General features: G+C 39.2%; 1 protein-coding gene across 1 annotated transcript; it reads left to right on the top strand.

The window, feature by feature from the left end:
• The first annotated feature begins 871 nt into the window (after positions 1–871).
• Positions 872–14514, top strand: LOC129601298 (histone-lysine N-methyltransferase EHMT1-like). Its single transcript, XM_055500075.1, has 8 exons — positions 872–1069; positions 2034–2440; positions 3303–3862; positions 4984–5377; positions 10568–10790; positions 11557–11930; positions 13264–13501; positions 14058–14514. The coding sequence occupies exons 2-8, from the start codon at positions 2067–2069 to the stop codon at positions 14199–14201; spliced, it is 2307 nt and encodes a 768-aa protein (XP_055356050.1). The 5' UTR covers positions 872–1069; positions 2034–2066; the 3' UTR covers positions 14202–14514.
• The last annotated feature ends 471 nt before the right edge of the window (positions 14515–14985 follow it).

Raw genomic sequence — 14985 nt, 5'->3', positions numbered from 1 at the left:
GTTTTTTCCCGGCACGCTTGTCCTTTAATTGCAGCTAATCATTAAAAATTAAGTATATACTGTTAAAAATCAATTAAATTAACTGTACATAAAATTATATACTGTATAAAATTAAACATAAATAGTACTTTTAAAAGGACACAGAGAATGCATAGCCGAAACGCACAGTAAACAAACGGTAGAACAGTTTCTTTTTAAGGCTTTCAGCTAGCTATCGTAGTGCAATGGCCACACAGACATACAGACTGATAAGATTTCGTGAAGACTTTGAACTACGATGTGGCGAAAACATATGCCGTAGAATGGCTGTAGCGCTAGCATATAGACTATATAATTTTTGTCGCTTAAACAGGTGTACTCTTCATTTAGAATGGGTACGTACCGTATTTATTTTTAGATGCTTAGTCGATGCGACATATATTACGAGTATATTTTGCAAGTTGTTGTATGAAAATTATTTAATGAAAAGGAAGGAAAAAAAACAATATAATTTTTGTATGTATATGTAGATCGCAATAGCAACGAATCCGAAGAGCACAACACTACAAAGATAGCAATCGAAGATACAAGTGTACATTTTGAACGTAGGGTCATTTTGTACATTTTGTACGTTATCCGGTCAAGGTAAACAGAAAATTCAAAATAAATCAATTCAATTTAAAAGCCAATAGAACATGCACTGTGCAGCATGCATATCGTACGTGGGTACGCATGTACAAGTGTACGTACACGCTACGAAAATGTCACGGTCAAACCGGCTTTTATTGTTGAGCAGTTCTCATTTGGGGCGCTTCGGGGCAATTTTAGATTTTGAAACTCGACCTGCATGTGCGCGTGGGCTCGGTGGAATTTTATTATGGCTCTGGTCAAGATTTGATTCCAAACGATCTTTCAAGAGATGCGGTTGTAATAAAAGATCAGTACAGTTGAAGTTTCAGAAATGCAGCAGCTTTTATGGATGTTGGCGGTTAGTTGAAGAAACCACTTGTTTGATGTGCGAAAACGTGCTTCCGCCGAAGTTCCACGTTTTCTTGTGGCATTTTTCCACCAGTGATCATAACTGTACTGGGTAAGTGATAAATGGTAAAAAAGACAGACATTCTGATAGAACATAGAAGTATAGCTTTTTACGGTATAATTAATTACACTGTGATATAGCTTTATGCGATATAATCTAGTTTTACACTCTCATTTATTAATTACGACCTCAGGATTGTTAAAATCAAATCCTATAAAAAACGATAATATGATATAACGTAGAGAAGTAAAACGTGTCCCGGAAACAAAAAATCCCGGAAACAATATAACGTGTCCCGGAAACAATATAACGTGTCCCGGAAACAAAAAATCTCTGATGATTTTATGATATTGTAATAGAATCAGATAATCAGAGATTTTCAGTTTCCGGGACAAAGTGAGCACAGATATGTAGTATTTGTTATTTGTCATTTTGCATAATATCGATAACAAATTATTATTATAATTCATGTATAGTCACATATTAGGAAAAGCGCTGCTATGAGTACCTACATAGGAAGTACTTGTACAAGTCCGTACATAGTATGGTACATAGTACAAAGTACAAACTTTGTAGACTGTCCATACAATTAAGGACGAGCGTCGATAAAATCGGCGTTAAATTACACTTATTTAACAGTATAACTTTAACCCCATTTAAATAGCGTTCCCGCTCAATGCCAGTGTATGTCACACAGAGCCGCTGCCGACGGGCGGCAGTTACCTATTTCACACGGAATGGATATTTGCATTTGAATTTTTGCATACAGCATTTCTAAATAAGAGGTTGTACGAAATATTATTTCATTCAGTTTCATGTAGCCACTAATCAAAACTATCCAATGACTACTTAATATTTTGTTAAATTTTGCATATGCTAGTCTGCATCTGTAAATATTGTATAAAACTGCAACCACACCAATCGCCATTCCCCGATGTATCTCCCGCGGGACCAGGAACTGTGCTGTACTAAGTATTCAAATTTTACGACGATGTTACATGGACGCTGTTGATAGTCGCATCCTGAGTGCGCAGCGCGATTGCCAATCATGTCGGATGCATCCTCCGCGGAGGCGGACTACGAGCCCGTCTTCTCGGTGTACTACGACGCCATGCGCATGGAGCGCGCCCCCGGGCGGCCCCCGGGGCGCTACTGGATCTGGGTGCCGTTGAACCAGCGCTGCGACGTCACCCCCTCCACCCCCCTCCCCCCGCGCCTCCACCGTCCGCGCGTTACCCGACGCTATGGCACACGTCGTCCCTGCGGGGACACGGAGAATCTGCCCCTCCCGGGGATCCTCCAGGGGCTCCTCCAGGGCGGGGGGCCGCCCCCGAATCATCCCCCCGGGAAGAACGGTTTCCATAAACGCGGGGGTCCCAAGTTCCCCACTATCGGGGGGAAGAAGGTCGATGGGGTCTTCAGGTAAGATACGTAACGCTTTTATTTATCCGTGCTCGACGGTTAAAAACAGGTCGAATGTGTCGTTGGTTTAGCAAGGCGAAAAACGCAGTATAATTCCATTAAGAGGTTCAAGCCTGCTTCAATATTTTTAAGATTTTTTTAATTTCCTTCAGCATCTGCAGTAGTCATGCTCGGTCGGGTGTAAATACGGTTTTCTGCTGGTAATGGAAGAATTACGTATTTATGCTAATAAAAATGGTAATAAATTGTAATGAATTAATTATTCAGTTAATTTTAGTACTTAAATTAAATATTTGAGTTTGTCAAGCTTCGTTGCACCACGACGCACTGCTGTGCGTGCGACACGTAGTGTAGTGGCTCAGTGCCAAGCAAGGGGATGTATGTTGTCTGGTGCGAGTCGACTGTCGACATTTCTATGATTGCTTACGCTATAATATGTATACCTTTTCCCGATTCTATTATCACGGTATGTTGTTTTATTCTTTCTTGTTTCGGATTCTTTTTGGCCTGCTTTTTCGGATTTTCTAATTTTTTTCACTAGTTGAAGGCTGAAATTGATTAAAAAATGTTAGAAATTAATGTAAAATATTTAAAATCGATTTGAATAAAAAACCTGAAAATCAAGAGAATTTGTGCTTAAACTGAGAAACCAAATTTTTAAGCAGTTTCTAAAACTAAAATAAACCGAGAATCAATGGAATTTAAAAGAAACCGAGATCAAACGATTTTTTGTTTGAAAATTAAACAGCGCAAATTCAGATCATTAGGCCCGCCGAATTATAACCGGCTCAAAAAAATATTCAAATTATACTAATTTATAAATAACTGCTGTAATTCTTTACCAAAAAAGAATTCTTTATAGGTTAATCATCCCCGTAGTCTTCGCGCCGTCCACCGGCGAGTACATCATCCCGCCCGACACCCCGTTGTCCTGCTTCGCCGACGTGGAATGGTGGATCATCGAGTTCCTGCAGCGCTTCACCATCTGCGCCGACCGCGACGACCGCATCACCTTCCGCCCGCGCGCCGCCCACGACCCGCCTGACCACGCCCCGCCCGTGGACAAGCGGGTGGTGGCGCTCAAGGTGCAGCCCTTCCGCACCCCCGACGAGGCGCGCGCCTACTTCAACGTCTTCGCCCCCGAGGCCATGCCGGTGGCCTGGATGGAGGGCTTCCTGGGCGGGGTGGAGGAGCTGATGCGGCGGGGGGAGTGGAAGAGCAGCGAGGGGATGGGAGGACGGCTGGTCAATGGGAAACGACCACGGGTCCATAAGGAGGGGGACGGGGAGGAGGCCGGGGAGATGAGCCGGATTCTGAAGATGGTGATCGATGCGCGGGCCACCGTGGGGTTGCCGGTGCCGCAGCTGACGGCCACGTTGTGGGATTGGGCTGGACGGGTGTACACCGAGCAGGAGGACCAGGGTGAGCCGGCGTATATTTTTTTTATTTTATAATTTTTTTATTTATTCATCTTGTATGTTTTTTGAATTTATATTTTTTTTATTTTATTATTTTAGTACTTTTATGGACACCAAGCAGGAAGATCAGGGTGAACCGGCGTATAATTTTTATATTTTGCAGTTTTTTTATTTAAATACATATCTTTCACACTTTTTGAATTTTTATTTTTTAATTTTATATTTTTTATTACTTTTCTGGAGACAGAGCACGAAGATCACGGTGAGCCGGCGTATGTTTTTGTATTTTATATTTTTATTCATTTATTTGTCTTTTATCTTTTTTTGAATTATTATTTTTTGAATTTCATAATTTTATTGCTTTTATTGAACACCACACAGGAATACCAGGATCAGCCGGCGTAAATTGTTTTGCATTTTATAATTTTTATCTGTTTATTTTTTTTAAATTTATATTTTCGCAGTTTCGTAACTCTGTTACTGTTTTGGACACGAACAGGGAAGCCAGAGTATGCCGATTCCATAGAAGTACATTTTAAATTTTGAAGCTTGCAAATGGATTTTTAATTTAACGAAATCTTTTTTTTTAAAATTCATTGTTTTTCCTGTTTTAGTTTTCTAGAGTAATGTTTCGACCATAGAACGCTGCACACGTGTGAGTAATACGAATCACTATTGTGCCACCACACTACGATGTCACCACAGTCCACGGTGTTACATAACTTACATTTGGTTGCCGCGTAGTTCGGTTGATGTACTAGTGCTAGTTGTATATATTCACGTAAAATTAATATACAGTACATACTCGTATTTGGCTGCTTTTAATTTGTAAACATACTTACGTAAACATATTTATGCCTAAAGAAATATGCCTGATGTAGCGCAAATTTTAAATTAAATAGCGGCGACACCATGCAGTATTGGAACACTGAAATTGCTGATTATTTCTGTCGATGCCTGACTGTATTGCGCCGTGAAGCTGCGAGGAAAGAAATTCGTCCGGATACTACATCAGATATCAGAAACAACCCTGAGAATAAAAAATAAATAAAAAAATATTATTGTTATTTCAAGAATGATATTCATGTCCAAGGTTTTTAATTTGATTTATTTTTAAATCTGCAGGAAAGAAATTCGTCCTGCTGGTGTGCCTGTTGCGCCTCTGCCGGGCCAACACCGGCCTGACGGAGCCCACCCGCGATACCCCCTTATTGAACGCGGTGCGGGCCCGTGACTACGCCAGCATGGAGCTGCTGATGGAACACGGCGCGGAGCCGCTGAATCGCGACGCGGACATGAAGACCGCTCTGCACGTGGCGGCGCGCGGCGGCGATCTGCGGGCGTTGAGTCTCCTCTTAGAAAAATACCCGCGGGTGCACGTGGACCCCCTGGACCAGAATATGCGCACACCGTTGATGGAGTCCGCGGAGAAGTTGTCGCGGGAGACGCTGCGGCTGCTGCTGGAGTACGGCGCCAATCCCTCTGCGCGCGACCAGATGAACGAGACCGTCCTGCACAAGTATGATTCTTTTGGGGTGAAATGTTGAATATTCGGCTTAAGGTTAGCCTTGCGTAGATTGGCTTCTTTCTAATTTATCCTTCGTTTTTAGTACAACTGATAGTCATTTATGGACGATTTAATGTTTGAAGAATTTTTTTTTATCTTAAAATGTTTTTTATATAATTTATTATACGGATTTTTCCTTAGAAATGTTTTTATGATGCTTTTCAGGAAAGCCTACTACGAGTCTTTGAAATAGAAACGAAAAGATAATTTAGTGTTTTGGCAGCTTCGAAAAATCTTTGCTGTTCTTCAGGATATTTGCTTTCCACACCGCCTTTTTTTCCAAAATGGTTGCTCGTTTGTTTTTAACTTTTCGTATAAATAGCCGTTCGTTAAATTTTCGTACAAGTCTGTCTATCTCATACCGCTTGTCGAATATTGTGAGAATCGTAGAGTGGTGGCGCCGAGAGATGTTTAATGTCGTCCAGTAGTGTTGCCGGAAGTGCTCGAAATTGCACGCGAAAGAATTTCGATATCAATTCCGAGTAATCGGAATTCAAATTCGGGTATTTCCAATTCCGAGTAATCTAATAAAAATTTCTTTGATTTCCAATTACAGTATTCGAAATTTATAATATGTAAATTTGAATTTCGATTACTCGGAATTCAAAATGCCTCAAATTCGAACTCCAATTATTCGAAATTAAATTGCGGTATTTACGAACGCAAGTGCTCGCAATTTAAGCTTGCCTTTTATTAAAATACCATTTATTAAGATAATTCACGACGACCTGTACGACGACTATACGTTTCTGCGGCACCAAATTAATACTTAAGACGCAAATTAAAGCCTAAAATTATTATAACAGTAGCCTTTTACTGTAGTCTGTAGTTGAAACAATGTAGTCTGTACTTGTAGTCTATATTATTAGCAAATGCACGGCAGTTACGATCGCTTTTATTGTCAATTTGGACTGTGAGATTTTATAAGATTCTTTCTTAGGGCTGTAACTTAGCACGAGAGCCGCTGCGAATTCTGCCGACTTTTATCAGTAAAACTCAACGCTAAATAAATGTGCAAAAAACTTAAGAACAAGTACAGGCATTTTCATACTGAGCTACTTAGGCTGAGCTACTTAGGCTGCCGTGAGCTACTTAGGCTGCCGGGTGAATCTAGTTGACGCCTTAATGGTGTTAATCTAAAACTGAAATTTCACACAGAATCTTCGTGAAAGACAAGTTCTTGTTCAGTAGCGTTTCTACTTCCAATCGGTGCCCGCCAAGTCTATTTCTCCGTCCAACAGTCTGGAAACCGGAAACCGAGAACAGCTGTTCAGTTGATGTGCTGGTAGCAACTCCACCTGCATTTTAAAATCTTTGTGAAAATGGCCTCACCAATTTAAATTTATAATAACTTAGTCTTTTTGGTTTACTACAGTTACGTGTTTGCACTTGTACACAAGCATACGGTACCTCTATAATTTTTTGTTGACACTCCGTTTACGCCTTTCACAATCTTACACTCGCTTCACAACCTCTCACAGCACCTTGCACCAAGTACTTTCGACAGTATCTTTCGTTCCGTGTACAATCTTTTCCTCACTTATCCTCACGTTAATTGTTTGTTTGGCAAGTACTAAGCGATTTACGTCAACTGGTTACTCAATTTACGCCACAGCTGTGTGTTAAAACGTTTTCGATTCACTTTCTGTGAACATGTTACAAAATGACGCCGCTACCTTAAAGATAGTACGAAAACTGCCATTTCTGTTGTTTTTACAATCAGGTTATGGACACCGAAACCATGAACTCAATATGTAAAGTAATTCGGCTTCGTTCGTAATAAACAGTCCCTCTCGAACAAAAAGCGCCGCTGCTCGGTTGTGTTTAATAAATCAGAACACCCTTGAAAATGCGCTTCTGGGGGGGTTAATAAATCTCAAGTGCTGCAAAAAGATAGGTATACCTCAATTTTTGTTTTCATACAGTTGGTATAACTTAAGGGTAATTCTGTGCGAACATAAACGTTATGTGGTGTTTGTTAGCAAACACTAGTATAGGTAGAAATAAGCTACCAAATGATGCCCCCAAAGTTGTGTAGTTGCACTAGTTGCTTATACCGTGAGCTTTATGTTCAGTTTCATTTGGAAACGACGCGCAGCTATTTGAAACACATATAATATTTCCTTCATAAACATGCCGTATGAGAATTAATGCCACCCGCCCCGAAATAACCCCCGCGACCATGACCTTTGAACTATTTGTACCCCAGGGCCACAAATTCGATAATTACGGTATGTATAATGGTACGCAATTTTATTAGGTAATATTTTTCAGCTTCGCAAGGCTGGTGTGGAAAATAAATGGCTAATACTTTCTGTCTCACTTCTGCTCAGTTTCAAACGTAAAAATGAAATTGTGAACGGGTGAAAGGGTAGTGAACTGAATGAAAGTTTTCAATGGTGTTGTCACCTGTTGTGTTTATCTCTTGCAGAAATATTACGTAAATTTGTAACGAATAAACATAGAATGTACTTAGGCAGCTAAGATTTCTTACTGCTTAATTGCTTGATTTGTTTTCTTGTATGACATTACTATTTGCTTCAGAGTGTTATATATTTTACCCACCTAAAACGGCAGCAGCAATTTTCGACAGCTTTTCAAAGCCCTTGCCATGTGATGACTTCCAAAAACGTACAGCATCGCTCTGTTCAGTAAATTCCGGGTAACTGGCGGCTTTGTACCGCCCAATTTCGTTTTCCAACGTTGACCTTGACCGTTCCGCGACCATATGCGTTCTCAAATCTCCCAGTTTGTTGCCAGATTTGCTTTCTGCCGCGCAAAACCTCACTGCCGCCTGCGCTCTCTTGAGATTCAGATGCCATTGTGTACAATCAGTAGAAATTTAGAAAAAAAATGCACTCCACGCGTACGGCATTGTAAAATTTGCGAATGCGTTAATTTCCTACACTTTCATTAAGAACCTCACACAACTGGACCGATGTCAATGAAAGTGACACCCGACTTACACCAGCGTGTGCAGCTCATGTGCATAATTGCATGTGGTCGGCTTTGCTTTGTCCGAGCACGTGGATCTATGATTCAGCGCGATTCTCTGATTCGTGTATTTCTTATCAGTAAACGTGCTCAAATGAGCCGACAACGGAGTACTGAGTTCCCGCGCGTACACAACTGTGCGTACTGGACTCAAAATAATGTTTACGCATACCAGTCTATACGCATAGCGCTATCAGCTGTGGGTGGAGACACTTATAAGAAGTCCAGTGAACAAATTAATCACATGACAACCATATTTTACTGAATATGAAAAAAATAAATGTCTGCACTTGGTCAGTCGTTAGAAGTACAGTTATTTCTTATGTGTTCATCAGCGCACTACCGCAGATATTTGTGCGATAAATTGTATTTTTCCGACTAAAATGATCTTGAAAATATTTGCACTAATGCAGGATCATTGTTATTATTATTGTTTTCAATATTTCACAAGAACAGACATCCCGTTCAGATTGGACATACGCAACGTCAGGATACATCACTGTCCGGTCGACAAAACACAAAAACGAGCATCTGCACCAAGCGAGTTTCAGTATAACTTTTAATTAAACGAATGGCACCATTTCATAAAGTCGCGCAGTAGCAAATTACAGAGTGGAGAAGTGGGAAAAGAACACAACGTCGCGTACTTACATTCCAGGCATGAAAACCAGAAATAATGCTTAATTAAAGTCTCTAAAAATGTGCAATGCCTGTATTCGGAATCTGAACCAAGTTACTCTGAATTCCGAGTATTTGAAATTTAAATGGTCTGTATTTGAATTCCAAATACTCGGAATTTAAATACCGTAATTTGAATTTCAAGTAATCGTAAATTAAACCGGTACCATCTGAATTCCGAGTACTCGCAATTGGAAAAAGGCAATTATAATTCCGATTACTCGGAATTCAAATGGCCGTTTTCTTTAATTTCGAACAGCCGGAATTCATTTTAGATTGCAGCACTTCCGGCAACATTATCGTCCAGGCAGCAGTGTGATAACATTCAGAATCTGCATGGTCTTTACTTTTGTCCTTCCGCAAAAAAAATCAAGGCAACTGCCAGTCTAATTTAAGCAGTTCCCGTGAGCATTACTGTTGTTTTTTTTTAATCGTGAATATTTTTTTGAATGGTAAGTTGAATTAATTTTAATAGTAATAACAAAATGAGATAATCTATTTTGCCCGTCAATTATCGTGCAATTTCGACATTTTACTCAAGTGCACTTTCAGAACCGCGAAGGAAAGTTCGCAGTAAATAGGGGCCGGCGCGCAGATTATTTCTTTGGAGTAATCCAGACCCAAAACATTATTAATTTTCCTGTGATTATAGTTTTGCAATGTTTATTACTCCCATTTCTATGTGAAGTAATCTGTTTTATTTTCTAATTTTTATTTGCATGTTCTTTCATACATACTGTCCACCAGTACGTTAAAGAATAAAAGCATTATAAGTATCCGAGAATTTTGGCAGACAATGTAACAAATGGGCTAGCAATATGATGAACATTAATATAACGAGATATTTATTTTGTTTACCCAGCGACATAACAGTCAATCAATCCACTACGGCCAAAACATTTGTTTGGCGTAATGTGCGCAGTCCTGTAGAAAGTGTTGTTGCAGTGTTGTAAACGCAATACGTTGTTTGACTAAATTAAATTAATAATTTTTTAAAATTTTTTCATTCAATTTATGCGAGCGGTTTTATTAAATCTGACTTTGCAATGGCTTCGTCGCTATCGAATGTCACGGTAGCCGGCGACGTCGAAATCGACGATTAACGCAAAATGTCATGCGGTCGCAGTCGGTACTGGGACAGCCTGTGCATTGGATTATTCTGTAGACGTACCTTATTAATATTTTTCATATTCTTCCAGTTTTAATTTTGTTGTTACTTTTTTTACTTATTAAAACAATTTTTAATGAATAATACAGCCACATTAATAATTGTTTAATGATTAACTTTTGTTAATAATTTAAAATCAAACAATTTAATAATTTATACAGTTGTTTGTAATTTAATTTATTTGTTAATAATTTGTTAATGATTTATCTTTAATTTTTTAATAACTTCTTTATTTAATAATTTTTATTATCTTTTAATTTTGAGCATTTGGGTATAGCGGATTAATTCGACTGCATGGGTAGGTTGGTGCGCGGGGGGTTTGACGAGGAGATGGCGCTGGATCTGCTGGAGGCGGGCACACCGGCCACCCCGCTGAACACCAAGAAGGACGCGCCCAGCGACCTGGCGGCCAGCATCCCGCTGCCCTACAAACTGCCCTCCCCCGTCAAGAAGACCACCACCGTCACCCTCATGCCCGTCCACCCCAACCTCACCTTCGGCACCGCCAAACAGCGCACTTCGCAGGTAGGAGAAAGATAGCGCTCGGTCGACGGGGTGACAAAATGCGCTATATATGTATTACCAGAGGGAGTCAAAATATCCAGAGAAAATCGTAGAGAAATGGCGCTGTACACACCAAAATTTGAAGACATCGCATTCTGTTACAATATTGCTCTGTTGAGGTTGCAGATAGCTCTCAACATTTTTTCTCTAATTTTTTTCAGAAACTCCTCTAAAAAAATAGCGATGTCAAAAAATAGAAGAAACTTTTCTACAACAGAATAATTTTAAAAAAGGAAAGATTAAATTTAAAATAATGCTTAGTAAAGTAAAATAGTAATAAGAGAATAAACGAATCAGTGAATAAATAAATCAATAAGCATTAATGTACAACAACATTTTAATGTAAAAATGACAAAATAAGGATCTTTCGATTGTATACATTTTTCTCATAAACAGCTCGGTGGTGTAATTATAACAGCATAAAAATGTTTGAAAACATACGAGAGTTTTCTGAAATAAAATCATTCTGAAAAAAGAAAAAATAAAGTTAAAATAATAATTATTAACAGAAGATACTGCATGATAATTTCAGCTAGTTAAACTGGTAAGAAGCAATGAATAGTAAATAATAAATAAAACAAAAAGAATTAAATAAGAGAATAATTTAAAAATAAAAATTGATAAAACAAGGATTTTTACTGAGAAAGTAATGCATTTATAAAATAATAATGATACGTTGCGGTATAAAATTTGCCAGATTAATCCAGGGATATTTCGGCTCGTGCAGGGCACCATCCAGCTGAACATCACGGACGTGGAGCGGCGTCCGTCCTTCGACTACCAGTTCGGCCTGTCCATCCACGCCGACAGCGAGCCCTTCATCGAGCTGGCGCCGGCGCGGCAGGACAAGTGGCCGGTGCTGTACTGCAAGTGCGCCGGCGGCGTCTGCAACGTGCGCACCTGCGTCTGCATCAAGATCGCCAACCGCGGCTCAGCGGTGTTCGACGCCCGGGGCCGGCTGCTGGCCAGCCACCCCGAGGGCCGGCCCATCCTCCAGTGCCCGGCCATGTGCCGTTGCGGGGCGGAGTGTCCGCTAAAGACGCTCCACGACGCCGTGGCCCCGCCCATGGAGATTTATTACGATAAGGTCAAGGGGCTCTGGTAAGGCCGGGGTTTTGTGCGAATTTATATGTATAATATCTGCAAAATATTCAACTAATAATTAGAATTAAATTACGTATAAGTTAAATTTCGTACAACAAAATAAGCAAATATGAAAATTAACATAAAAATGTATTTTGGCCCCGCCCATGGAGATTTATTTCGATAAGGTCAAGGGGCTCTGGTAAGGCCGTGCTTTAGCGCGAATTTGTTTAATAATTTTAAATTATTTAACTATTAATTAGAGTTAAATTATGTATAAATTAAATTACGTACATTAAAATAGGCAAATATAAAAATTAACATAAAAATGTATTTTGGCCCCGCCCATGGAGATGTGCTACGATAAAGTTATTATTATTGTTGGTAATCTCGTTACTCGCATAAATATATGGCGTAGTAATTTTGAAAGAGGGTGTGTGAATTTTCTGTATGGTGTACTAAATTTTCTATATTAAAATCGTATTTTGTTATGCTTTGATGGGCGGTTATTGTGATTAGACTTAATTTCGTATCATTATGATGCTTATGGAGTGTGGACTGACCATGAGAGAAGTGAAATTGTTGACTTGTTGACTTGCAGTTCTTTCTTTACAACAAAATTATTTTTTTAATGATTGTTTTAAAGGGTACCATTATAATTAAAAATGAGTGTTATGTTTTGCACGCAGCACGGGTACTTTATAATTTTTTTTGTAAAAACTAAGCTAAATAAATATTGGTATTTTGCTCGGTATGTATTGTGTACGCGCGAGGAGAATGAGTTCTGGCCAAATTGTGAGCCTCTGTACTACAATATTCGCCCTGGTGTTGATTGTTGCTGTACGGTACCATGTTGTTCGGTACAGAATGACTAAACACCGGCGTGCCATTTGAAAGAAAGGTTATTATAAAAAAGAAAGTTTTTATAGCAGTTTTGTTGGATTACTCGCTTTGCCTGAGCAGTTGTCCAGTTTAACTGCAAAAAGTTCAAAAAGGAAATAATTTTAATTTGCAACGCAGTTTTTGATTTCTTTTACGCACAACCATGATCGTTACGATCGAAATTTCGTGCCATTACACTACAATTTTGTACCCCATCACATATTGTTGCTGTTCAATGGTATGTTGCGAGCAGTTGTTGGACCAGCGGTCAAGATGCCAAAATAACGGTTTTCCGTTCAGCTGTATGATTAGTGATTCATTCTACCGGTATTATTATTTCTGTAATATTCTTTCAATTTTTTGTCTTATTATTTTTGTATAAATTATTTTTTATTAGGCAGTTGATTTCCTTTTTTGCGCCCTTATCTCATCGCAGTTTATAGTCCAATGGTGCGCGTTTGTCGGTTAGGCTGGCCAAATCGAAGGTGGAGTTGGAGCGCGGCGCCTTCGTCAGCTTCCTGGGCGGGGAGCTGGTGCACGCGCGCTTCGTGAAGAAGGACAAGGCGCACCGCTACATGCTGTTCTCGCGCGGCCTCCTCGTGGACATTTCGCGGCGCGCCAACGCCTCCCGCTTCTTCGCCGACAGCCAACGCCCCAACCTCACCATCCGCGTCGTCAAGGAGTTCGACTGCCGCAAACCCCCGCAGGTGACCTTTGACGGCAACTCATTTCCTCGTTTCTCACTTCACACAGTAAAATTCCTTACGAAATTAATTGTCGGAAATTATCTGAACGGATCGATCAATCAATAAGGATCAAATGGAAATAATAAGTAAAATGCACAACAATTATAGAGGAACTGCTTAATTCACAATTATAAGCCGTGCTATGTTACCGTATTAAGAAATTAATATTTTGTGACATACAGTACTTCATTTTGATAGGTCAGTATAAATTGTATAATATGAAATAATTTATTGATGATTTGTAAATTGAAATAAAATAAAATATCAAATCAGAAGCAAAATTGTTTAATTTAAATTATAAGCTGACAAATCCCGTTATTTTATGACATACATAAATAAAATCATATTCTATAATATTCAACATATATTTAGAAACTAAAGGAAACTGAACGAGAAATTATTCATTGTAAGTTTTTTTCAGCTCCTCAAACCGAAAAATTTGATTAAGACATACCATTGGAAATTTTTTTAAAAATTTAATATCGCTTTTTTTAAGTATATTTCGTTTCTGCCGCAGGTGGCGTTCTTCGCCGCCGAGTGGATCGGTAAAGATGAGCCGTTAACGTACGACAAAACCACCTTTTTCGACGGGATCACGCGGGCACTGCGCGAATACTGCTTCAAGGATTTCAGATGCGAGGAGAACGACGGACTGTGCTGAGTGGTCTTCCGCAGCTGCAATAATTTATTTATTCATTGTTTTATTGTTTAAAAAAATGTTTGTTAGTTGTTTTTATTGTTTCAATGGGTGTCGCGGGGCGTTTTGCTCATTCAGGTTTGCAGCAAAGTTTTGTGATCGTGGCTGGTTGTTGTTTTTGGACATTTTTTCCCAGGGGCGGGGCTACTCGGTTTCTCCATGTTTTACCGCGTTTTTTTATCGGTTTGAACTTTTTGTACGTTCTTTTAACTGTTTACTGTACAGACGCATTGTGGCAGGTTTACAACTGAGCAGGGAAATTTTCTCAGAAAGAAATTAAAAACAATTTGTGTTTTCTTCGTAATCATGGATCACCGCGATGCGCTGGCTAACCAATAATACGATAATACATATTTTCCGCATTAGTATTTTCTCGTATTACATGTTTTCACGCTGCATATATATTAATGTTTTATAATTATTTTCTTATTTCTTGGTTACATATTATTTTCTCGTATTTTCCCGCTGCGTCCGTTTCCAGAAATTCTTTGACTATTTATCGCGTTTCAGCGCCAGTTTGAGGTTTCTATTTCTATGAAAGAAATGTGGTATATTTTATCCGGCTTTTGTAACTACGTTTTTCTATGGTTGTTTTCTGTTTTCTCTCCCGGTCAAATGCTTTTGTTCAGATTTCTTATTTGTCGACATGTAAATTCGCGCAGATTTCTCCATTTTCACATTTATGGCATGTTTTATTTTATTTTGAAATACTATGTATCGATTATCAACTATTAGTATCAACGTATCA

This window comes from Paramacrobiotus metropolitanus, unplaced genomic scaffold (genome assembly GCF_019649055.1).
Source record: "Paramacrobiotus metropolitanus isolate TYO unplaced genomic scaffold, Prichtersi_v1.0 Parri_scaffold0000228, whole genome shotgun sequence".
In the NCBI taxonomy this organism is placed as follows: domain Eukaryota; kingdom Metazoa; phylum Tardigrada; class Eutardigrada; order Parachela; family Macrobiotidae; genus Paramacrobiotus; species Paramacrobiotus metropolitanus.
Note: the sequence above shows the minus strand (reverse complement) of the source record. Positions and strands in the feature narration are given on the sequence as shown.

What these genes read in the sequence shown, in the direction of transcription:
- LOC129601298 (XM_055500075.1), top strand. Translation starts at nt 2,067, where the DNA reads ATGTCGGATGCATCCTCCGCGGAGGCGGACTACGAGCCCGTCTTCTCG. An exon ending in GATAAGGTCAAGGGGCTCTG is followed by an intron (nt 11,931 to 13,263) that starts GTAAGGCCGGGG and finishes TTTGTCGGTTAG; the next exon opens with GCTGGCCAAATCGAAGGTGG. An exon ending in ACTGCCGCAAACCCCCGCAG is followed by an intron (nt 13,502 to 14,057) that starts GTGACCTTTGAC and finishes TTTCTGCCGCAG; the next exon opens with GTGGCGTTCTTCGCCGCCGA.